General features: G+C 40.6%; 1 protein-coding gene across 3 annotated transcripts; it reads right to left on the bottom strand.

The window, feature by feature from the left end:
• Positions 1 to 495: 495 nt before the first annotated feature.
• LOC139635893 (dynein heavy chain domain-containing protein 1) lies at positions 496 to 25,817 on the bottom strand. Of its 3 annotated transcripts, none has more exons than XM_071503441.1 (45): positions 25,156 to 25,817; positions 23,805 to 24,267; positions 23,492 to 23,689; positions 23,198 to 23,401; positions 22,999 to 23,109; positions 22,597 to 22,753; positions 22,179 to 22,433; positions 21,796 to 21,939; positions 21,291 to 21,402; positions 20,800 to 21,032; positions 20,443 to 20,686; positions 20,066 to 20,223; positions 19,196 to 19,321; positions 18,805 to 19,081; positions 18,435 to 18,562; positions 17,928 to 18,126; positions 17,743 to 17,834; positions 17,352 to 17,580; positions 17,088 to 17,213; positions 16,867 to 16,964; positions 13,602 to 16,758; positions 13,401 to 13,521; positions 13,096 to 13,255; positions 12,710 to 12,992; positions 11,056 to 12,610; positions 10,633 to 10,729; positions 10,157 to 10,271; positions 9,855 to 10,041; positions 9,420 to 9,522; positions 8,897 to 9,025; positions 8,500 to 8,691; positions 7,816 to 8,235; positions 7,298 to 7,721; positions 7,042 to 7,134; positions 6,716 to 6,892; positions 5,792 to 5,970; positions 4,322 to 5,350; positions 4,059 to 4,233; positions 3,838 to 3,912; positions 3,225 to 3,450; positions 2,910 to 3,001; positions 2,679 to 2,828; positions 1,747 to 2,372; positions 688 to 1,617; positions 496 to 555 (listed from the first exon to the last, which is right to left on the bottom strand). In XM_071503441.1, exons 2-44 carry the CDS (start codon positions 24,176 to 24,178, stop codon positions 1,189 to 1,191), a joined length of 13,659 nt encoding a protein of 4,552 aa, XP_071359542.1. In that variant the 5' UTR covers positions 24,179 to 24,267; positions 25,156 to 25,817; the 3' UTR covers positions 496 to 555; positions 688 to 1,188. The 3 variants fall into 3 exon arrangements, with proteins under 3 accessions (XP_071359542.1, XP_071359543.1, XP_071359544.1); XM_071503442.1 differs by lacking the exon at positions 25,156 to 25,817 and adding an exon at positions 25,016 to 25,153; XM_071503443.1 differs by lacking the exon at positions 4,322 to 5,350 and having other exon boundaries at positions 25,156 to 25,814.
• Positions 25,818 to 25,856: the final 39 nt, after the last annotated feature.

The raw sequence follows: 25,856 nt of genomic DNA, 5'->3' as shown, positions 1-25,856 counted from the left end.
GGATCGTGGGAGAGTGAGGCCCGCATGACATCACTGAGACGATACTGAGGCAGAGACAGGAGACGCAGGCGAAGCCAAGTGGAGTGACGGATTCTGTAGAAAGTGAAAGAAAGAGGTGTTTAAGAGTGGGAAGGACATGAGGAGGAGGGAAATTGAGAAGACAGAGGAGAGAGAGAGGAAAATGGCTGTAAATGTAAATTAGAAGGTATAGCATGATGTTCACAGCAAAGATTTCTATTTTGGAACTGAGAATTCTTTCTTACAATTGTTGAAGTAAGCCATGGACCTCCTCTCCTCTAAGACTCAGTGTTACTTCTTTATGATGAATTTATGTTATTGAGGTGATGTTTTGAGGCATAAACAACTACACAAATACCATTTATTTTAAATCAATGTAACCAGACAAGAAGTGTATCACTGTAGAGTGCATAGGGACAGAAGGCAGGGATGTTTATATTAAGAGTTCTGCACATTTTATCACATGGTTGATTGTACCTGCAGCACTGTTCCAGAGGAGCTAAGATGGACGGCTCATCTTTGGAATGACGCCCAAATCTGCAGTGAGAACAGATCCAGAATCAGTTAAGTCTCAACTGCAGCAATCAAACCAACGGTTAAACAAAAAAAATATATAGCAAGTGTGTTAACATTACATAACACTGTGAGAACAATAACAGAAATACTTACGCTCTCCCATTGTCAAGGTGCAACAGAAAAGTATTGTTGCCAAACCTCTCAAAACTCTCATAGTGGTGCCTGTCCATGTTACCTATGGGAAGAAAAATAAGTATTCAGTCACTGTTGTCAACAACTCAAAGTATAATTTGATACATTAAACAATATAATTACGCATTAAAGCAACAAAAACTGCCATTTCTTTTCAATCTGTTCTGATATCACATTTCAAAAGCCTTTCAACAGATTAAATTACATTTTGCTCAGATAAGAACTTCATTCCTTTGAGTCCAGCTAGATTAGACAAAATGCTACAAACTTATATGACATTGTGTAACAATTTTAATGAAAAACAAAATTGAAAGCATTACAAAACATAATGTATAAACAGACATTATACATTATCTGCAAATTTATTTGAGGTTTCACATAAATTCATACGAACATTAGTGCTTCTGCATCAGTGCATCTGAACATCAGTTAGCTGCTGCTGATAAATCCAGGCTGGTTTGGTCAGAGCGTACTCACTAGCCTTACCCTTCTCAAACTACACAACACAGGATTGAGCCTAGCATGAAGGGGAACCTTAGTGATAATGTTAACATCTGCCAGCCCCCAGTCTCCTGTCTCCCGCTCTTCATCTAGATAGAGAGGGCAGTGGTAGATTGGTAACTGAGAGGCAGTCGACTGAGAAGCATCTGAGACTTGAATGTTACTGGTGTCCGTTAAATATGAACTTTTACAAGAGAAGGTATCTCGGGCAGTGTTTGTGCTCCTGACATGCGCCTTGACACAAACAAGGGGCAGTGAGCATGGCTCCAGAGAGGCTGTGTCCTCTAGGGCTCCTAGTTGTGTATCCCATGATGCTCCTCTAAGCTCCAGGCCACACAAATACACAGCATCAAGAGGAAGTGAGGCTGGATATGTGCTATCACTCAGAACCTGTAGGGACAAGACAACAATAAGTATTTATCCTGCAGCACCTGTAGATTGTTGGAGTAATAGTACTCTTGTCATCCACTGTGTTCCAAAACTTAAAATTTTCATAATTTTAATGATTTCACGATTTACCTGAAAATGCAGTTTTATATCACTGATGTATTTGCGATTTACTTGAGCTGCCTCTCTCATCACTGCCACCAGAAATCCTCTGGCATTTCTGAAAGCAGCCAGCCGGTATGCGTCAGGTGGATGTGAAGTGTTGTAGTGCCAGAGATAAGTACTGAGCAACTCTGCCCTCCTCTCCAAGCAAGACAAGTCACTGAGCTTGAGGAGGGAAGCAAAGGTTGGCGTGCTGTATTGAACAGGCTGCTGAAGCTGTGAGAGGAGCGAGGACACCAAATGAGTGAGCTCATCCCACTCAGCCTGAATGAAGTCACACAGTGAACTGTGAGAAACAGCTTGTGCATTTGTAACTCTGCCGTTATTCTTGTTTGTGAGGTAACCCTTCAGAGCCTGCAGTCTGTCTCTAGCCTGGCTGTAGGATGGCATAATGCAGGGCTGGTTTAGCTGAGTATAGAAACTCCTCACTGCTCCCAGAGGAGTCTGGGAGGCCTGCAGTAGTATGTTCAAATCATGACTATTGATCTTGATTATCTCAGCTGCCACACGTGTACTAAAGCCCAGCACAAGGGGGTCATTCATGTTCGGTGAATCCTGAAGACCCTGCTCCAAAATCTGCAGTAGTCCTGACAAATCTGAGAATAAAACATGACACATAACCACAATCAATACATTGTACTTACGGAGAATATCTGACCAAAAAAACACCCACTGTGGCTTTAATACCTGTACTCCTTACTACTGTTTGTAATGTTGATTTAGACATTTAGCCTCATGTAACTTGTTCTTCGTAAATACTTAAGTTAAATGTTGAAAATGTAAGAATCAAGAAAAAATCTTTGCATGATACATTTCCTCCAGGTCACTCTCTCAACAGTCAGCTTGTAAGATGTATACTATACAGAATACAGTACCACAGTATCATAAAGCTGTCTTGTTACCAAATTGGCCAGGACTCCTGATGATATTTGAGAGGATGTGTGGTCCACTGCCCCAAAGTGGTGACACTCTGCTGAGGCAGGTCTTGGCAACGCTTTCCATCATCTCCAAATCTGCAGAGTCCAGCACATGACCACCATGCACTAGATTGACTATGAATGAAAAGTAAAACAAGGTTAACACATACAGTAACCGAACTAGACAGACAGATTTACCTGTTAATGCCGCCTTACCTGCTATGTATTGCAAAGCTTTGGTCTTGTCATGGCAGAGACTGGCAATGCAATTGTGTGCGTCCACCAAAGCCAGGAGGTCGTCCTGACTCCTTTGAAATATAAACAAGCAAAAGCATAAACTCTTAATCCATCATGATATATTCACCATTTGAAGAATTTTCTTTGGTTTTAAAATACTGATGCATTAATCCAAGTCATATTTTGTTTCACTCAAAATGGATATAACTGGAAAATATACTAATATTTTGCAATGAGATAACAATTCTTCTGTATATGAACTAAACTGTACAGTATGTGGGCTCATCTCCTCACCAGTTGTAGATCCTCCCCTGGCCTAGGTATTTATATGTTTGTCTTTGCAGTAAGACAGAGTGGAAGACAGCACAGCGGAGGAGCAACTCCATGTTGTCTGCTGTCACATCCGACAGTGATTGACATTGTATGATGGACACCAGCTGTTGCAAGGAGCAGCTCAGCTCCTCCTTCAGATCCCAGGGAGAGTCACAGACCAGAGGCAGGGCACGCATTCGCACTGCAGCTGTTTAATAATAAAAATAATAGTCATTAATATAACTTGACTAAAAGCAACACTAAGGCAAACAGGAGTTACAGTTTTTTTTAGCACATTTTTAAATTAATAAATGAATTAACAACTTTACATTTACAGTATCATGAGAAAAATATCACAGACTGTGAAATTGTATTAATAGAGAAACATAGATATATCTAATGCTCTGACTGCAAACCAGTGTCCTGAGTGTATTTTGTTTGTGGAAGGTACAGGATTAGAAGGATACTCTTTATTAAACAATATGTCTAGCTTAGTACCAAGTGGTGGCAGTGAAAAAGTAAACTGCAGTTATATGGTGTCTGATCCTGAAAGGAAAACTTGGACAGAGTAGTCGTAGCAATACAATAGATCTACCTGGTATGTGGTGCAATGCATTTTCTTGAGTTATAAACCACAAGCGGAAGCATGGGTGAATCAGGTATCGCTCCTCTGCGCAACAGGTAGGTAGGTAGGCAGGCGAGCGGGCAGACAGATCCATAAACAGAAAGACTGGCTGTAACTTCAGTTGTAACTATTTGTAAATTATTACGAATGACACAAATGCAATACAAATTGATTTTTGATGGACCACCTACCTTTGAAAGAGGAGATCAACTGACTGAGGTGAACCACGACTTTATCATCCCATTGTTCCAACAGGTGACAGTTGTTCAAAACCAACCAGTGGCCATCATTAACTGCCCTGTCTAGTGCTGAGAGGATGACCTCTCTGTCACACAGAGCCCCAAAAGAAATGACTTTCACTTGAACCTAAAACATATTAATAAAGAAAAACATCAAGCACTGCACTGCACACAGCTATAAACTTAATACAAATCAAAACGTGTGTGTGTGTTACCCTTTCTGCTAAACTGTCTGCCAATTTGTTTATCAAGTGAAGAGGCTGAATACTTGTCCAGTTATCTTCTCTTTGACTGGGCAATGCAAGAATGATGGGTCCCTCATGTTTGACAAGGTGCCGTGAGAGGGACTCTGGGTTCCCAGTGTGAGGGGCCTCAGACCCCATAGTCTGTCCCGGCAGGCACAGGTGGCAGGCAGCTATCACATCAGCTAGTCCCTTAAGGCAGTTCGGGAGCATGGTTTTCCAGAGGAGAGCCCGCTGTAGCAGGGACAGATGGGCGTGAGAGCGACAGGGAACAGGCCCTGCAACAGTGGAGGAGGGAAAGCGCAGGTACTCCTGCCACTGTATCGGGGAAGTGGAAAGTGAGGAAATCAGCCCTCTGAAGGCCGGGATCCTCTCCAAGCAGAGGAGCGCTGGATGGATATGAGGGGGTATCCAGCTGGGCAGAGAAGTGGTGGTCAGTGAGGTAGACTGAGAAGGGGGGCAGGATTTAACTTTAAAGACAGGGTGGTCTATGTCTTCAAGGCCCCTTAGGAAGGCGACCCTCTCACCCTCAGAGCAGAGTTGACTGTTTTGGAGCAAAGCCACAGACACCAGCAGCTTCAGGACAGTAACATGGCTTTTGAAGAGACAAGGCCTGTAATGGGATAGCAACTGGGCAACCATGTTGTGTGTAATCTCTGGTAATATGCCCCCTGGCCCTTCCCCAGTGGTATATGACACTAATGGCCTGCCCTTCACAATGAAGGCCTCTTTCATAACAGTGAGGAAGCCATGTAGGGAAAAGTAGTAGGCAGAGGAAAGATGGGACACCTCCTGCAGAACCTGGTAGAGGGCAGCAGCTAGCCTCACTAACTGTCGGAGGGTAGCCACTAGAGCCTCATGGTACTCCATCGCCTCAGTCAGCTGCTGGATCTCAGTCTGCAGTTTCTTCATTGCTTCTTGACAAACTGCCATGTGGGTTTGGAAATCACAGTCCTGCAGCAGTGAGGAGTCAGACTGCAGGATGTAATCCATCAGAGCATCCTAAGACAAGATTGTGTTCAGTCAACTGATGGACAGCAGCTACAAACAACAGCAGATCTATCAAGTCAGATTTTCCATAACAGAACTGCCCCCTGCTTTGTTTCATTTAAAGGTACAGAGACCTCCCTGACAGTGGCAGCTTGATTAAAAAACACATAAATCACTCTCAAAAGCCCAGTCCATGAATTGTGTATGGTATCCTCGCCACAACCACTCATGTTAGAGTCCACATGCAGCCTGAGTGATGTAAATATTATGAACATGCAAAGCCCGACTATAGCTCGTGGGCACATTATACATCAGTCTGTACAAGCCTGTAAAATGATTAACCAATAATAACTTGGGGTTGACAGTTATCAGCCAAATCAATAGGGAAACTGTAGAGAACATTTAGATGGCACAGTATTTGTTTGAAATGATGATAAATGATGGTCTGGTCACCTCTTCTGTGACCAGTTTCTCCTGCAGCAACTGCTTGTCATTCTGGAGCCGTCTGTGTTGAATCAGCAGCTCTTTACACTCAGACTGCAGCAGCTGTGTCAGCATCAGCTCCTGCATCTCTTCTGAACTCAGAGAGAGGTCGACTACCTGTACCTGAGCCAAGATGGATGGATGGATCTCTGAGGAACATGAACAAGAATACATAGTCACTACTTTTAGATTAGTTAAATCTCCATTGTCCAGTTCATTACTGTTTTAGGTATCCAATGCTCACAATAGTGTAAAATATGTAGGGCAGTATCTTGTCTTTACACTATGTGTGGCATTGTCCTCCGGGAAAAGTTATTACTTTATCTGTGTATCAATTACAACATAAGGCAATTACCGAGAAAAAATCCTTTACATTTACTGTACTGGGATGAAAAATGGATTTGAAAAAAAAAACAACTCAGCATCACTAGCAGAGTAACTGGAAGAATACTTGTTCATTAATGCGTTGCTTTGGCTTCATTAGGGTGATTAACAGAATGTGTAAAAAACACAGCTTATATGCGCTGAAAATAGGATGAATGTTTGTTAGTTATCTAATAAGAGCTAGGTACATAGATGGCCAGCCTCCAAAGGATGATGTACCCTCAACACAGAAACATCAAAATAAAACTACACTATAAAATGAAATATAACCAGGAAAAAATATATATCACAATCATAAAATGGCATCACATAAATAAGGATACAATCGTTGACATGTTAAAAATCCCTTCTTAAATAACTGCAAAACAACTGTAAATTAACTCTCCAGAGCCCAAAATTTCATTCTCCTTGGATCTATCCTTCACATCTTTTGCAGAAAAAGACATAGTTAGACAACTTTAACAGAGTCTACCCCTGTTTACAGTATATTGATCTACAAACTGTTCTTACCGTTGCTCAGCAGTTGGACAGGCAGATGAGTGCTGAGGAAGAGGCTAAATTTGGGGTGAGTCGGCTGAACAGGCTCCTTTAACTCTGGAAGGTAACATCCAGCACGGGAGGCCAATCTGGCCAGAAACTGAGGACTGGGCTTTGCATGTTCGACATGAGTTACCAGGACTCTCAAACCTGCAAAACAAAGTCAGATTGAGTTTAGGGGGAAAAAAAACAGACACTGTAAATATGAAATTGCACCAAATTGGGCACCAACTTAACTACCCAATTATGTTCCAGGATATACCTGAACAATTTACTTTGTGTAAAATCTCCTAATTTACCTTTCTCAACAGCCTGGTCCAACTTGTCCAGCAGCTCTGGATCATCGGCACGAACCACCATCTCACAATTCATCTCAAGATTGGCATTCTCACCTAGAGAGCAGACACCTATGATGTTCTGGTTTCAAGTTTTTCAATACAATTTAGCATTTAGATCCTATTCTCTACAGAGCCTATGGACTTCAACTGATGATGACACAAGACACAACAAATAGCCAAATCCCAGGACAGGTATTTTGTTAATCTAAGGACATACCTGTAATGATCCAGCGCTGAGAGCTGATCTCTTGATGTAGCTGGATGTCTGCCAGTAGAGGCCAGCGCTGACACAGGGAACTTCTGTAGCTCCACAGCAGCAGCTGAACTACCAGTCGGGCAGATACAGTGTCCTGGAGCTGCCAACCATTCAAACCTAATGCCCGACCCAGAGACAGCTGCAGCCTCTCAGACACAGGGATGGGAAAACCAAGAGGGGGGCAAGGAGGTGCAGGGTCTGACTGTGTGAACAGGGATGTTCTAGGATCCTTAGGGTTTATGTTGATGCTTCCTGTCTGACATAGCTCTCTCCACTTGCTCAGTAATTCTGTGCGAATATGAGGTGCAAATGGGCCTAAATAAGCAATGGTTGCAGCCAGGATGAGGGCATCTCCTTGTAAGTTTTGGTTATGTAAATCTGCCTCCTAAAGGGAAGAAAAATGTACAATCTTTAAAAATAGATATATTCTAAAAAATAACACCAGTGGCACGTTTAAGTGATATGTACAGAATATTTACCTGAGCAGCTGCCCTCCAGTTTCTGACATGTGCATCTAACTGCCCAGCAGCTATAGTAACTTCTCTTTCCATGCTCTCAGCTTCTTGCAGCTCCAGCAGGTGCTCCTCTAGCTCCCCCTGCACAAACTGAAGCTGAAGCTTAACATCCTCTAGGCGATTGTACGCATCCTCCTTGTGCTGTATGGTCAGTTGCAGTTGACCTCGCACCTCTTTGCTCACGACCTCCAATTGCTGCTTGACCAACAGTTGGTGTTGCATGCAGCAGTATTCATATACAGCCTGCACCCATTGACACAGGGACTCACAGGCCTTGCTCACCTCCCGCACAGACTCTGGCACAAACTGGGGGCTGTGAACTATCTGGCCGAGCTGCTGCAGCTGTTCAGTGGTCAGGCTATACCTGTCAAAAAATTCCAGCTCCTGGTGAAGGGAGATATATTAGCAAAAGAGCAAGTTAACAACCCCGAAATAGCCACTTAATTTACAATGATTTCAATACTGCAATGCCAAAGTAACTGCTTATACTACATGAATTGGACTGATGACTCCACTCAGTATCTTGGACTTGCATGAAGTATTAGAGCATTATTTTTAATGCACTGAAAGTTGCAATGAGACATGAAAAAAGTTTGTTCCAAAATAAATAAATAAATTAAATTGAATTACATGACATTTCCCACAAACCTGGAAGAAATTGGATTGTCCAAGAAGCTGTTTAGCACTCTCCCAGCCTGGTGGACGATTAAACAGCAAACAAATAGCATCCATGATTTTCACCACTCCATCAGGTGGATCTCTGTAGTGGCGCACCTCCTCCAGGTCAGACGGATTCAGACACTTAAGAATTTTAAGGCCTGACAGGAAGATGGGTCTCGCCTGGAAAAAAGATTTAAAACAAGTTCATCTTCTCTGACACTTCCTTTAAATGTTCTATACTGTTCAAGGGATCTGATCACCCAATATCTGAACAGCAGAAAAAGCAAATTAGGTGATTTTTAAAATGTGATCTGTTCACAAATGTGTTGGACTTTAAAGTAAATGTTGCAGATGAAGATATCAATAAAACAAGAAATTTGTTTACCTGTTTCTGAGCGTGATTAATCTTCTCTTCCAGGTAATACAGCTTGTTCTCCTCTACCACACATTTCTCCTGAGCTTCTTCAAGCAGGCTTTTCCGATCATTTACAGCTCTGAGAAGCACTTTCTCACGCTGCAGGACAAAGACGGAGGAAACATAGCATTAATGAAGATATCTGAATGTTTGTTTTTCACAAAAATATTGTGTTATAAGTAATAACTGAATATTACACATGCAATTTTATTGAAGTAGTTATCGCTTCCTTTAAAATCAGAAACAAAAAAAGTTACTGATTGTCAGTTTGAAATTAATCAACAATAATCCCTATTGTGTAGTATGTTGTTCAGCATACAAAAGTCTCTAAAATGCACTGGATATATTGCTTACAAGGTTGTTTGAATCATTTTGACTGCAATAACAAATAATCTTGTTGTAGTATAGGAATTTGCGGCAGTCAATACTGCTACATCCTTATATAGAATATTGATCCTGCTTGAATTGCGTATGTTGAATTGCTGAACAATACCTCCTGTGTCTCAGCAACCTTCTCTTTCAGTCTTTTTAAGTGCTGTTTGTACAGCTCAGCTGTGTTATTGAAGACATCCAAATGAGACAGAACAGAGACAACTCTGAAAAAATAAAATAGTTATTGTAGACAAGCATGTATAATTTTGTTTTATGTTAATAGTGTCAAGGAAAGAACATTCACCCCTGTACAGTCTACTGCGATTGAATAAAACAGCCCTGCAGCAAGTGCTAACTTTGTGAAGGTTACTGTGTTTAATTTTTGTTGCAACTGTGTCAGAAATTGTTCAGGATGTAATTTGCAGTGTAGCTGTGTTGGACTGAATGATAATTTAAAGTGTATCTGATATTTTCTGTTGAACATCAGCATGTTAAATACTGGAGAAAAAGAGGGAAAATTTTAGTGTGTTTAAGACTAATGTGTAAGACGAATTACCTGTTGCCTTGGCCCTGCAATTGTTTGTGCAGGTGGTTACAGAGGTAACCAAAGTGAGCAATGAACTCCATATAAGTCTGAGGGTTGAAAGGCTGGGCCCACAGGAGGACAGAAGCATACTGACATGCAGACTGATGGATTCCCGCCATGGCCACAAACAGGCTGGCCCCTGAGCCTTTTCTCTTCACTGAATTAAAAAAAAAGGAACAATGATCTGTCTTGGTACACTCATGAAATAACACAGTCAGTAAAAAGTGGTAAAAATGAAGTCAGCATTGAAAAAGGTTTTTGGTCTAACTCACTTTTGTAGGGACTGGTTTTGAGGCATTGAGCTGCAACTTCCACTAAAGACTGGGTGGACCAGAGCTGGTACAGCTCTACACAGCAGCTCAGGCTCAGGGCCTTGGTCATTTGTCCCTGGATCATAAAATGTACAAAGTCATCCATTTAGGCCTGCTACTTAAAATTAAATCAGAAATTTAACGCTGTATATACTCAAAAACAAGGACTACAATTAAAAATGTGGACCACACTAACTCAACTGTGATGTGACAGTTTGGCTAGAGACGGCTTGTTTTTTTTATTTTTACTGACCTAAGCACACCTTGCTTGCATATATTTCTTGAAAATGAGGAGCTTATGTTTTCACATGTGTCCGTCTGTTGGTTTGTTTGTTTGTTTTTATGAATGTGGTCTGAAAAGTATAGTTTCTGTTTTGATCTGGAATACACGCACAAAGCTTCAGTGAAATGCAAAGTCATTTAAAGAAAATACTTGCATTCCTATTATAGGTTCCATCGTTGGAAGGTATCCCATTGGTGGTGGAGGACATCAGAAGGAACACATGGACATTTCTGTGGACTTGGCTCAAGTACCTTTGTTAAAAGAAACACACTGAATATGATTTACAATGTACACACATCATGTTTTCCAAATATTTACTGTAAGCGGTTAGACAATTTTACACCACCATCAACATACCAAAAAGGCTACTACAGCATCATCAACGTTATTGGTGATAAACACCCACATCACAAACAGATTACTATTATATACACTTAAATTCCAAATGGAAACTAAATGCTGAATGAATGTACTTGTGGGTATAATTCTTCAATAAGAATGTTTGATCAGGTTGAGTGGTAACAACTGTCAGTTCTAGCATGAGAATTAAAAAGAGCAAGTAGTTGTTTCCTCTTACTTATCAAACATCCAGCTGTCCATAAGGTATCTTCTTGAGTTTTTCACAGCTGTTACTCTGGTAACAAGATTCCTCAGCTCCTCCTCTGTGTAGAGCGCTGGATAGGTTCTGTGGGCCATTGCCACCAATAGTTCTTCTCTAACAGTCTGGCTGATTTCTTCATGGATCAGTATGATAACATTACCTCCATCGACTCTAGTTCTATTTCCAGCCTCATTTAGGATTTCATGCAACTTATTCTCATTACCAGAATGTACCTCCATCAACTGGTAGCCTGTAAGATAAGCGGCTAAACGCACATTGGTTTTACGGCCTGTGCCTCTGTCTGAGCTTATCAGTACTCCATGACCTCCAGGTATGAGTAAAGCCCTGAGAATATTTAACAGCTGACTCAGTCTCTGTCTGTGTACAATGTATCTGGATGTAATGTTGAAGCTATTATCAGTTTCATGCCATTTCTCATCGTTTTCTCTGGCCATGAGAGCAGACAGATTCTGCAGTAATGCATCAAAGTCTTGATCCTTGTAAGCAGAGCTACATTTGAAATTGCGTTGCTGATCCATGGAATTCAAGTCCACTGAAAACTCAGGACCATATACCAGCCTAGGAATTATGTCCTCCATGTGCTGAAGAATCTGGGGTTGCAGATGGTGAGTTTTTAAGCTTGCCTCTTCTGAACGATTGTTTTCCGACAGAAGGGAAGGTTCAGTCACTGTATAGTCTTTCTTCAGGTCTGACTGGCCAGGTGGTTTCTTTTCTTGTTGTGGACTTAATGTTTCTGGACTCTGGCCTATTTGCTTACAGGTGCCTGTTGTGTTTGTGGGTAGTGTATGAACAGCAAGGCTAGCAACAGTAGATGGAACATCTATACTGCCAACGTATCTATCAACCAATCTAATTCCATAGTGTGTAGCTGCAATCTTAGTTATGAATGGCATAAGAGTTTTGCTTTCATCTTCTGAGTACAACCTATCACTAAATGTACGCAAACTCTCATGCATCCATAGATGTGCTATGTTAAGAACTGATGCTTCAGGCCCTGGCAGGACTGTAGGAAAGCCTGGTAGTGCATAGTCCTTTTTCTGCATTGTCTCTGTGTTTGGGAGGTTAGGCTGCCACAGGTACATCCCCTGAAAGACTTTCTGCAGGTCATGATGAGAGAATAAGAAATAGGGCCTCTGCGCAGTAGGCTGGAAATGCTCACATACAGCATCATACAAATTTTTCGTTGCAGTGATGATAGAACATGCCATATCCTCACTGCTCTGCTTAAATTGCATTTCTTTGAGCCAGACTTGTAGCCTAGGAGAATGGATAGACAATATAACGTCTATTGACAGGCTAGGGAGTACAAAGATGCAGAATAGGCGAGTGAGCCGAGAGGATATAACATTACTGTGGTAATTGCCCATTCCTGAAACACAACAGGTAGCCATGTAGTTGATGGTTACAGAATTCACTGACTTAAAGTGATGGGTATCAAATGTTAGAAACTCTCTCTTTGAAATACTCTGTCGTAGCAATTCTAAAGCAGTCGATGTCTTTCCAAAGGCATCTATCAACAGGAACAAAAGAAATATTAATCTTAGAAAAAATCTGATTCAGGTTCAAATTAATTCATATTAGGTTCTCTGATTTCAATTTTTGTACTAACCACACGGGGCTTCATGCAAATCATCCACAAACAGAAGCAGTCTCGGCCGTTTGGTTGCAGGACCCAAGGTATCTTTACAGTACTTCTGGCAGCTGATGATATTCAGTATAGTTCGCAGGTCTCTGGAGCTCAGAAGTGGACTGGCTGGAAGGCTAATGTGTGGCTTGTCAAAACTCAGCAAACTTTGACACAGGCTGGTTTTTCCAGAACCGGACTCTCCTGCAAGAAGCACTGGCTGGTTCGCCTCCAACATGAGGTTCAGGAGATAAGTGTATTTCCTATACTATGTACATACATTGAAGACACTTGTAAGTTAAAAAATTCAAATGTAGTCATTATCATATTCATGTATTTTCACTACACTAGGCAAAGTGTTCCAGACAAACCTTGGGAATGACGGAATTTGTCAACAGTGTGTTCTTGGGGCACATCTTACTGTCAATGCTAAAGAAATGTTCAAACACACTCTCTTCATCAGGTATCACAATTTTGTACCGGCAAGTAAACAGCACTTGGCGAACTAGCAAGTCGAACTGTGGCCAGTGGCTGAAGTAAGAACAAAAACATATGAATAACATTGGTTACTGATTCATCATGGAGACTTGCTATCAAAAAAGAACAATATACATAGCTTGAATATCTATGTACATATATGTGACTACATAAAACAGTTCCATGAAAATTCTCCTACCAAGGATGCAGATGTCCACCAAATCCCCAAACATAAGCCACCAGAAAAAGGTTTCTGGCGAGAAGTTCTTTTTTACTCTGGGCCTCCATGCCTGGTGTGTCAGTTCCATGGAGAGGTATTTCTGGTGGGAGAGTAAGTGATTGTAAGAGTAACACCACTACACCTCTATCACAAGGTTATGTTAATGAATAATGGTTATACCTATTTTGTCTCTTTGTGATATGTCCTCAGCTTTTTCAACTTCCTTCCCAAAATGTTGTAGAAAGGCACACAGGATACGAAAAAATGACATGATTTCTTGCAGTCCATACGCAGGGCTTTGAAAAGATTCTCCTTTACAATGGATGGCAGAATTTAAAGCCTTCTGTCTAAGCAAACTAAGAGTGCTGGAGAAAAGATCTTTAGCAAGACGATTCCACATTTTCAAGGTCCCTTGATCAAGTCTGTGTTCACAGTAGAGAGCTTCCATTTCATTCTTCCAAACAGCCTTCCACAGTTCAGTCCCTGTGAAATGAACAAGGCTACAGTGGGTCACTGCAGAGGGGCTTGCATCATTTAGGTCTGTGATCTCCATAAGTAGCTTTAGGTATGATGGGGATGACACAAGTGTTTCTCCTGATGATAGGAAGAGAAATGGGTCCTCAGGGTCACACAATGTGGTTAAGTAATCTAACCAGCCAGGCTGCCCCAAAGGCTCCCCATCCATTACCAGCCATTTCACTATTGGTGTCTGGTCACTTTTCTCATTGTTGCATGGTTTAGAACTTGTGCATTCCCATCGTTCTGAAACTCTTAGCACTTTTGGCACAGCTCCATCTTGCCATCCTCTCTTTTCACAGAAGCAGCCAAATACCTCATCATGGGACATGGCATTAGGAAATAAAACCACAGTGTCAACAGAGTTCCAATTTGAAGCAGAGATCTGTTGATCTGTCTGTGGAGGAGCTCCTTTAATGATACTGTTATTTTCAAATGCATATCCCAGTGCCTTGGCAGCCAGACTATTGAGTGCTCCAGCTAGAGCACAGTAACAGGTTGTCTTTCCACTACCCGGGGGGCCTATAAGCAGAACCGCCCGAGAATATTTCATAGTCTGGTAGAGTGTGAGAGCACTGCAAATTATTTCTGTGTCAGAGTGAAACTGTTTCCTTTGTAATTCTTCTGTAACTGCATCTTTAAGTTGGTTCTTTTCTTCTTCCTCAATATATTGTTGGAAAAGAGGAAACTGGCTTGCTATAGGGAATGCATCCTTGAAAATGATGCAGAACTCTAAGGCTTTCTTGTGGTCATAAAGAACAGGTAATAGGACAGAAAGAATCGCTTTGACAATGGCTGTTTCCTCCATTAAGCCCTGTACAACTGCCAAGTGAGAACTGCACAACCTGGATTGTTCAGATTCTTTTCTGTCCTCCTCAACAACTCTGGCAGGTACATTTTGAGAGGACATGAGATCCACTTTTTCTACAGCTGACGTTTTAGCCTTCTCTGAAATTTCCCGTTGCCTTACACTTTGCTTTAAGTGTATCTCAGAGGCAGAGATTATCTTTTGCAAGACAACAAGATAACAGATCTGGTCATCAGTGATGTAATCAGGCAGACAGAGGGAATCCTTGGCCAGGCTAATGAGAGACACCAGTCGATGACTTAAAGACGTGGCTTCTGAGAAACCAATGGAAGTCAGCATAACTTCTGCAATGATCCTGTAATCTGGATGGGTTAATGCGACTGGTCTCGTTGCTAATCGCAGACTCTCTGGAACCTTGGATGTATACTCCTTTGATGAGATGAGAACACATCCATAGTTGAGGTTAGCAGAAATGCTTTTCCCTGAAAGTATCACATGGCACTCTGGATGAACAATATTTGTGCAACCTTTGGCCCCAGCAGTCACGTCCTTTGGCTCATCATTCACTCTTTGATCACTATTTCCTGTTAACCCACAAAAGGACTGGTGAATGTCCACTAGATACTGCCCCAGTGATGATAGGACCCCTTGTGTTAGTAAGTCAACAGAGTCCAGTAGAAGCCACGCTCCAGTCTGGAGGGAACCAAACAGCATCTGCTGAATAACACCAGGTCTCATGTTTGGACAGCACTGTAGAATGACAACCTGCCGTCCTAGCACTTTTCCTAACTGGACTACAGTTCTTTTCTTTCCAGACATGCAAGGTCCACTCACAAACCCACATCTGTAGCTTGTTAGAGCAAGGAGAATCCCCAGTATCGCCCGATCTGTGGAAGGAGTATTCACCATCACCCAGTCTTCTGGGCCAAAATACTCATAACCATATTGGAAGTGATGGCCAAAAACATCCACATAACAAGCTGGATCATCACTGACTTTCAGACTCTGATCCAAATCTATGTGATACTTCATCAAACTTAGCCACTCAAAAGACGACTCTAACTCACATCGTACCTCCATGAGTCGAGATAGCTGCTGTGCATGATTCATTGTAAGCTGCACTAAAGCACGCAGACACATCATCATGTGCTTAGAAACCAGAGATTCATTTTTAACCCCTGTCACTCCATCCCTTATAAAACAGCCAAGGCTTTTCAGTTTTGCAGAGTTGTGTGCCTTTATGTTGCTCAACTTCACTGGGCTTGATTCTTGGAAAGCTTGTAGAACAACACTGCACCATACTGCTTCTTCAGCTACCAGCAGACACTGGAGAGGGTACTCAGACAGCAGATCCAGCACAGGTTGTATGTTTTTTCTCCTACTTTTAATGTGGAACAAGATGTCTTCAACTTTCTTGTCACTTGCCAAATCGTGACTGGATGGTTGAAGCTGGTTTTGCACAAGAGCACATTGTTTCATGAGGTGTACCATGGTCAACTTTAATTGTTTCTCAAAGGCACTTAGCCAAACCAAGGCATTGAGATTTGGTCCTAGGGGAGACAGAAAGGTAATGTGCTCCTGGAGTCGGGCGAAAACCCCCAACACCTTCATCCGTCTGTGGCTTCCAGATGTAGCCCCATGGCTCTTTACATCTCCTGTATTACATGGTTTTTCACTATCCACTTCGAGCCAGTGTACCCCTTTAAAGCATTTGCGTACAAAGGGTTGCAGCATGAAAGGCGTTGGATGAAAGGAGAGAAGTTGTATCACCTCCCTGTCACTCAAGAACCAGAGTCTTGGAAATTGTTCACGCAGGGCATCCAGGAGATCCACCATCTGGTTGGATATAGCTTCCATTGTGGACAGACCATCAATGAGAATCTGGCAAAGACTATTACCATGAAATTTCTCATTCGTCTTCTTGAAATGAACAAAGTTCAACACGTGAAGGTCAGCTGTTATAGTGCGCATGATTTCCTTAAATGTCTCATCAACTGGTTGGAACCGCTCCAGCTATGAAAGAACACAAAAGACATTAGTCTGTCACATAAAATTATAGCAAGGCTCTGAAAGCATTGCAAAAATTAAATATGTCTGACTTGTGATGACACAGGGACATACCAGATCCACTCTTTGAATACTTAAGAATGTTCCATTGAACATCTTCGTTAAGAAGGCCCATGTTTTCTGGTAGTTTTCAAATAAATCAAGCAACTTCTCTATTGAAAGGAAAAGCAAAAAAAATATTGAATTCTTACAAGTTTGTCCAAACAATTTTTAGTTAAGTTTAAAGGCAAGTGCTTAAAATCTGTCTTAATTTCTTTTTTGAATATGTGATTTACCAAGATCTTGCAGTGATTGCACCCAATCTTGCATCTGCTGCCTGAACTCATAACTGTATGGAGACTTCAACATGGTGGACAGAATCATCAAATCATGTTCTATCTCAGCAAAGAGCATTTCCAGACCTGAATGAGAAAAAACATGGCTAATCGCACCAATTTATGAGCAGAACGTTGCTTTTTCACATTTCCCTTTAGCAATCGAGCAAAAGAAGTAATCCAACAAGCATGTTTACAGTTTCCTTGCATGTTATTTAGTCTCACCGATGATGATGAAGCCTGAATCATTACAGGACTGCTGACTAGCAGTTTGGAGATTTGAAATGGTGCCTTCTGTGAGCTTCCCTGTCTCTGTTAATCTATGTTGTAGCTCACAATGCCGCCAAACAGAGCGAGTGAATTTATCCAGCTGGAAGAGTTTGGCTTTCCATCCCTGTTGAAGCGTCAGGAAGGTCTGCTCCATGTTACACTCTCCTTGTGCATCCCTGCATATCTGACAGAGTAAAAGGTACCATAAGCAAAGTGTTATATCAGTTACTATAAGAACAGTTTGATGTTTATTGAACCTGTTCTCACAAGAAAATTATTCCACCCCTTGTCTCATGATTTTAGCACTGCTAAAACATACCCAGTACAACCACTCTCTTGCTCTTACCTTGGTAATTAGTTTATGGTGAACTTCAAGTTGTTGAGACATCAGTTCAGCAACAGTCACCTTCTTCCCTGGGACATAGAGTAGGTCCAAGCCTGTCAGATGGAAGGTATTTCAATCATTTCAGATATGCTGTGCTTAAAAAAATATGCAAATGTTACAATGTCAGCACAGCATAGTTGTCTGACCCTCAAAAATAGCTCTCCAGTGCTTATGTCTGAGTGTTGGGCTCTGTAGCTTGGCCATGACTGCAAGCTGATGGCTTAACCTTTCCAGTGCTCCCAAAGTCTCCTGCAGCACCAAATCTTGGGCAGGTATGATATTTGTGAGAGAAAGAGCTTGCTCCTTCCACTTGGCAATTTTCTCTTGAGCTTGTGACAGCCCAACCTGAGAGAAAATTTTAAAAGATTTGTTGTTTAATTGACATAGACAACAAAATAGTATTCATTTTATATACATGTATGTATTATGACCGACTGTGCTTGCCAATAAAACATTTTTTTCATTAGACTACTTTTTCCTCCAAATAAATGAAGAATACAATTAATTAAGAGCAGAGCAAATTCAAGTTCAAGTAAAATTTAAACAAATGGTATGAATTTGTCACCACTATGCATGCAAACGTAATTACCCCCATGACAAACAAAATTTATCATCATGTCAATAAGCAAAGAGAGGTTAATTTGAGAAGTTACCTCACTAAAAAACAACTTTTTCCATTCCTCCATCCATGTTGTGTATGAAGCTATCAGCCCCCACAAGTCTTTACGGGCTTTCACCTTCTCAATATCCATCGTCAAAATTGTCAAATCTATTGGATGTTCTAACGGGAGACAACACAACATAAAATTCTGATAGGTTTAGGATAAGATAAGATCATACATGACAAGTTTTTCCCATGGTTGTCTAGGAAAAGGCTCCTTATTCTTTTTTTCATTTACTTATTTATTTTTTCTGTTAAGTTTCATTTTTCTTTGTATCTTTTTCTACAAGTAAATGAGGCTAAAAGTTCAGAAGCAGCTAAATTTTTCAAGCCTGTACATGATTTATGTCCATAATTTATACCTTGTAAGTTTTGACTTTTCCTACTGAGTTGCTCCAGCTTTGCATTTAGACTGTGCACATGTGCACACATATTGTTCAGTTTGGAGACCATTTCTTTGGCATTCTGGGTTGGGTCAAGGAAGGGTCCAGATGTAGCTTTAGAGACCATACTTTTAAGGTCACAGACCGTAAATGAGTAAATTGTGTCCAGTGCGTTAACTGCTGAAGGAAGACGGTGGTACACAATGCTTTCAGCTTCCTTCATGAAGGATATAAAGTAATCCCACAAGCCCAGCATCTAAATATAGAACACAAACAGAGGTGCATGCAGTGCAGTGTAAAAAAACAGCCATAGCTGAGATGTTATGAAATTAGGTTATTTATGACATAATTTTCACTTATGCCTGCAGACCTTTTTTTCCAAAATCAGCTCTCCCTCATTCATCTGTCTATAGTTCATGCAAACAGTGTTCTGGAGGGAGTGAACGTACTCCAGCCGTTTCTGTGTGTCTGCCAACATTTTCACAGACTCCCTTACCTGCAGACAGGATGAAATAATTAGCATTTTTATCAATTTCATCAGTTTATCAGGCCTCAACGAATTATGTTTGACAACGGATCTAAAATATATCTTCCAACCCATGTCTTGGAGGGCAAAAACTATTTAACTTCAGTGCTGTTGCTATGTAAGTACTTGCCGAGTCTCATATCACTTAGACCTTTGAATACTTGAGAGGACTAAGAGAAAAGCTGAAAAGCTTACAGGATAGATAAGCAAACTGGGTGACAACTAGATGAAATACAGCCAATCCATAAACTCTCACTCTGACTTGAAACTGCATTCTGCAAGTGTTTAATAACTCATCAGCACAAAAGTTCACTCGAGTACTTTCTCATGCCTGTTACAAAAGTATACACAAGTATGCTCCCTTAAATAAAAGTACTGAAGACCTTAATGCACTATGCATCACCTGATCATTCTTGGATAATGGAATCTAAATTCAGAATACATTTGTTCTGACAAGGAAGGGCCCTTGGGATGAATAATTCAATTAAACTGAATATGTGACCAAAAGAGAAGTCTCTGAGGATCTGAATTTTCCATCACCCATCCTTGTTAAGATAGAAGACAGAAAACTAGGGTACTGTCTTTTAATAAGATCTTTTTCTTATCATTTGTTATCTGGATCTCCTTTGCATAACCAATAATACATTTCTCTCTACATTATATGTTTTTATTTATTTTTCATGCAAGTATGTAAAGTTTAAAGAGTGTCTATACCATGAGAGCATATTTTGAGAGGTCATGTAAGTCCTGCGCTTCTCTCTTGAGTTCCGCTATAGTCATCTCCAAGTCTGATATGAGGCTCTCTGAGTGCAACTTTATCTGCTCAACTAGCTGCTCTAGCACCTCCTCCTCAATGAACCTCAGCTGTCGCCCTGAGGAAACAAAAGTAAAGAGTATAAAACCAATTATCATACAGACCAGTAAGTAAGTTATAGTTAAGCTATTCTAAACTCATCAAGTGACTATACAGGTAATTTGCTATTTTACAAAACAAGGTAACAGTAACTAGTCATGTCGTTTGTAAATCTTTTATGAGTCTTCAGGTCACACTAGAGAGGATATATAATTACTTTAATGCAATGCAGACATACCTAAAGTTTTTTTTGTGTGGGTGCAGTGGATTTTGAACAGCTGGTTGGAGGCAGAGATTGATGAGGGCACTGTGTTTATTCTTTCAGCCCAGAGGCGCATCTTCTTAACGTGCTCCTCATACCGTAAAGCAGGCTCACCCTTCATGGATTCCAAAGAGGCTCGACTCCACTGAGTAATGAACAAATTAATGTCTACCAACCATTTGTAGCTCTCACACAGTTGCTGGATTTCTGATTCAGCTTCCTGTCCAGAGAATAGTGAGAATTACTAGCAATACATGAGCTGATGTGCAAAGTCTTTCACATGCTTATTCATTCTGCACCGACACTCGCGTTGGATCTGAAAGTGAGTCTTACTTGCATGACTTTAGCCTGCTCTCTCTCAGCTTGTTTTGAAAAGTCATTGATGCTGATCTGCCACTCCAGCTGTGTCCTGGAGAGAGGATAGTAGCAACCATGCACCATGTTGCCCTGCACCATTAGCAGGGTTCGCTTTGGCAGCACCAGCCAGTGAGCTGACAGGCCTCTGAGTAATTGCCAGCAGCAAAACTTTCTGCGACCAGTCATTCCATCACTGCCCTTATTCTCCCCTGGGAATTAAAACACATGGACAATTAATCTGTCTTCAAATTGTTTATAAAATAAATGTCAACATTATTATTTATCTGATTTTGGAACCATTTGTGTTTTTAGACCACACTGAACCATACAGCAGCTGGAATGACAATGTTGGGATGGGTTCTGGTTTCATATTAACACTGCAGGTTTGGGTCAGCAAATCAACTGAAATCAGAACAGTGAAATGTTTTGTGAAAGACCAGCAACAACTTCAGAGGAAATGGTCATACCTGTAATAGTAGGACCTTCAATACACCTGAGGTCAGAAGTTAACCTCTGAGCAAAATCAGAGCTTAAGACACTGTTGCTGTTCTCCAGGAACATTCCACAAGTGTCACACATCTACCAGAGAAGAAAGATTTTATGAGACTGGTGTAAAATTGATGCAAATTTGCCCACTGTGGGGCTAATTAAGGATTATTTTAGGATTCTTTTATCAAGACACTGTTCAAAATTACAATTTGCTCTGTAAGCAATAATCCTACATAAAATTGGGTTAGTGAAATGGTGTTCTTATTGATGTTGTAAAGTGCAAATTAACCATTTGGAGAAATTAATATTTCAGTGTGTTGTACTAATTGTATTAGTGCAAACCCTTTTCTGTTAATGGAGACCAACTGTCATAAATATGATGCACATTTCTACTAACCTTAAAACTACCCAGCACCCACTACTAAAAATATTATGTAAGATAGGTATAGCTGCAATTGTGACTGTGGAATTTTTGTAAATTACCTGAATAATGGAGTCGCCAACAGTCAGAAGTGCTTCACTCACTGCCTCTTGGAACAGATGTACTGGTGGGTCCACAATCAGCTGACTACTAGCACTGAAACACAGTTCAGTGTGGAAGAGAGTGCTCTGCTGAGATTTCTCTCTCTGAGAAACAAAAAACATCAATGGCATTAATTTAATTAAATATTAAGTAAATTGTCTGTGAATTTCCTTTATCTGATACTCCCTCCATTACTTTATGTAACAGTGATGCTTAATAAAAGTAATTCAAGTTTTGTATCCGGCTGTAAAAGTGGTCTATGTGAAAATACTCGAGTTGAAGATGAAAATGACAAGGCTATTATGTTATCAATCAAAATGGAGTTAAGGAACGCTCTCATCACCTCCACTACATTGCTGAGAAAAGAACTGACATCTTGTCTGATGATCGTGACGAGACTCTGCACAATCATTTGATTGATGAGAGAAGCAAAGTTGCCCAATTTCTGCAAGACACTTTCAGACCAAGCCAACTCTTTCTTCAGCTCCTGCTGGTGAGCCAGGTGGAGGTGAAGGGGTTCGTAGCCTGTATTTGGCTTTTTAGCATATTCCATGTGCAACTGCAGCTCCTGGTGTGCCTTATAGCTGTTCTCTTTCACCTGGGGATAACAGAATATTGTTAGAGGTATTTCCAGAAATGGAAAGGCTTTTTCATAAAAAAGAAATTGTATGCTCTCAATTACTCAATTATTAAAGCTAATCTTTACACTTCACATCGGTTTGCTTTTGTTATAGTTTTGTATTAGGTCTGGAAAAAAATACCACAGTTAGGATGACAGCGCGATACTGCGATAACTTCTCCAGAATCTGCAGACACTCTTGATTCTTGGTTGTCAGTGCATTCTTGAATTCAAGCAATGTGAAGGTTTGAGAGTCCTCCTGGGGCAGCCGATGTGTCTCCTTCACATCTTCAATTAGTCTGTAAAAGATACAGTATTATTACCGGGTAATCTGATATTAAAGCTAAACATCAGTCCAACATTTTTATCTCAAAGTTAAAACGTCAGATTCAAAGGCTGGTGCAATTCAGAACCACTGGTTAAAAGTCTGATAGTTTTATTAGTAAGAATCATATTAAAAACAACCATTTATAGAATATTACATTAACAGTGTCACATGCAGGCTAAGAACCAGTGCCCTGATATCATCAGCGCTTTCATTTACCTGGTGAACAGATGAAGAGCACTTCTGAACTGTGGTACAGCTATAAGCAACATGTCCTGCAGATTCTTACACTTTCGCTGAAATAATATCTTGCGCACATTTCTATGCCACCTGGCACAAAAAAAGATTTAAAAAATCAAAACACAACTTACAAGTAAGTAGTGAGAAAGACACAAATCACAGGTTTATATGTACTTACCAGGTGAAAGCCTTCTGCAGTCTGAAGTGCCTGAAAAATGGGATTTCCTGCAAAGCTGTCCACAACACAGACTCTCTGTACCACTCTGCCAGACTGACAAGTCCACCATAACCCTTCTCTGTCACATGTAGTACCGAATCAGGGGAGAAGATGTAGTGCTCTGAACCAGCTTCATTGGAATGGACAACTTGTAGATCATAGGGTCTAAAAAAAGAGGACAAATCATTCCAGATTTGATTGAGATTTGCAGACGTCTGAAGTATATCAATGGTAAATATCCTTATTCGGTTGTACCTGTAAAAGTCCCCGTCCACTTCTTTCAGGTAATAAAGCTTCAAATCTGCCAGGTATCTTTTCTGGGTAAAGATTTGAACGACTTCTGTGCCAGTGAGAGGATTTTTTTCTGGTTTGGTCGCTTTCCCATCTTTTACAGTTGTTATCTTTTTATCCTCACACGTTATGACTTTTATTGATTCATCTGTCTCTGTAAGACTGAAACAATAAAAACTGAGAGTAAACAACAGAGAAATTCATTCTGGATTAAAACAGCTTGGGGAGTAAATCTTGGCAGCTAATAAATTACCGCAACCTGAATTATTCTCTGTACCTTTGGGCTGTCGACTCAGCAGCAGTTCTGACTGGGATGTCAGTCCCTAGTGCTGAGGCCATTAGTCGAGGTCCTTCTGTCCATTTTGTGTCATCTATGGCTTTCCAAGGTCCTACTTGGGCTATAAGATGAGGAAGTTCCACCACTGATAAAGGTCTGTCAGGGGGGACATTTTGAAGGATGGGGGTACAGCTGAACAGAGGCCTGGTCACAAAGGCTGCTGAGAGAGAAGGTGGCCTTGGACATAGAGGTGGTAAAGTCACTTCGGGAGGATGGGCCTTTTTCTTAACCTTGCGTCCAGACCTAGTAATGTCTTTCTGAGAGGTCTGAGAAGTTACATTACAGGATCTTTCCTCTGAAGTGGCAGCGGACATGCTGCAAGTCTGTCTATGGATAACATCAGTAGGTTTACATTCCACAACTTTATCTTGCCAATCTACATTAGGACTTTATTTAGGAAACTCTGAAAAGAAAAAACAAATAGGTTAATTTAGCACAAATCAAGTGTCCAGTGTCCATTATCAATTAGCTAACCAACAAAAACAAGATCCAGTTTTATATCATTAAAGAGATGCACTGTATAAGAAATTAAAAAGGTCTCCATAAGGACCATGATACTAACTGTAAGCAAGTAATACCATTTAAGACCAGGATGAAATGGTTAATAGTTATACTGCTCTCTGAACACAAACATTATCAAGGTAATGGCATAAAAACTTAACAGTGTTTTGATAATATGATGGAACAAGGAAAACTATTTCTCAGTTGTTTGTTAAATATATAGTATATTATCACTGGGCATCAAGATATCTAATGAAAAATGTTTAAAAAATGTTTTATCATGTTCATTTTCAGACACTGCTCCAGTTTTTAGAGCTTGAAAAAGCTCAATTTCCGAGAGAAATACATGAAGTCATAATTAAATAGTCGGTGGTTCTGTCCAGTACAGATTAACGTTAATTTAACCTACGATTTATATTTGTACGAAACGCCATAATAAAATACAGTAATTTAGCTTGTTTCGACTTAAAGTCTATTTAGATGTCAACAGCATTACCCTTTGCGTCATTTATCCTCCATTACAAAAATAAATAACATCTACTCGCTAACCCTGGAGCGACCAAAGCTAGTTAGCTAGTTAGTCAATCTACACTCGAAGTTAACTCCGTAAATAGTAAATCAAAGACGTTACACTCGACGCAGTTTCGCACCTGTTCTTAATGCCGCTGAAGTTAAGATACCCAAAGAGGTAAAAAAAAAACATAGACTGTTGTTTCTGTAGTCAAACGTGTACTTTAAAACAGCTAACTAACAACGAAAGCGACAAAACTAACTTGTGTGACTTTCTTACCTGGCTGTGAAGAAGTTGTCTGCGCAACCATGGCGACGGCTCGTTACCACGGTAACGGCACAGTAACTTCAGTTGGTCTGCCAGTGAAGGTCAAGTATGCCGACTTTAAACTGCTCATAACCTTTGACCTTTGAGCTTTTCATATATGTAGTTCGTCGACATTATAGCATGTAGGCTAATACAAAACAACAATCTAACAGAAAATCGGCGGAATTCATTTCAGAAACATTTTATATTCCTCCTACAAATGCTTTTCCCCCTTTACATGTGTACATTTAAAGCAATAAAATCTGAAAATTCAACTTAAAACTCAGCTTTACAGACCTTTTGACTTTATGTGTATGAAGTAAGCCTGATTAATAATGGCTGGATTACATGTAGGAGGTTTGAATAGAACTGAGCCTTAATAATGTTATTAATAACTGTAACTATTTCTACTCAAAATGGGTTAAATGTCCCAGTGAGTTGTTCCAGAGACGGCAGGAACATCACCAGGACATCTCCCGAGTAGAAAACAATCATCGTTAATGTTATTGAATACACCTGTGGTTTTCCTGCTATATCAAAATGCAGTGAAACATCAAGAAGTATTCAAGAAGACGCCAAAGCTGAGACAAACTCCGCTGTTGTGTGTGTAGCTGACCGACAACAACCACACTAACTCCTCTGAGGCCTATACAGAGTTTAAATTCACCCATTAC

Source organism: Trachinotus anak, unplaced genomic scaffold (genome assembly GCF_046630095.1).
Source record: "Trachinotus anak isolate AG129_WGS33_773 ecotype Australia unplaced genomic scaffold, CSIRO_AGI_Tana_v1 ptg000019l, whole genome shotgun sequence".
Lineage (NCBI taxonomy): Eukaryota > Metazoa > Chordata > Actinopteri > Carangiformes > Carangidae > Trachinotus > Trachinotus anak.
The sequence above is the reverse complement of the archived record's forward strand: the minus strand, read 5'-3'. Positions and strand labels throughout refer to the sequence as shown.

What these genes read in the sequence shown, in the direction of transcription:
- LOC139635893 (XM_071503441.1), bottom strand. Translation starts at nt 24,178, where the DNA reads ATGTCCGCTGCCACTTCAGAGGAAAGATCCTGTAATGTAACTTCTCAG. An exon ending in GGTGGACATCTGCATCCTTG is followed by an intron (nt 13,256 to 13,400) that starts GTAGGAGAATTT and finishes TTCTTACTTCAG; the next exon opens with CCACTGGCCACAGTTCGACT. An exon ending in GTTGATCTCCTCTTTCAAAG is followed by an intron (nt 3,913 to 4,058) that starts GTAGGTGGTCCA and finishes CCTGTTGCGCAG; the next exon opens with AGGAGCGATACCTGATTCAC.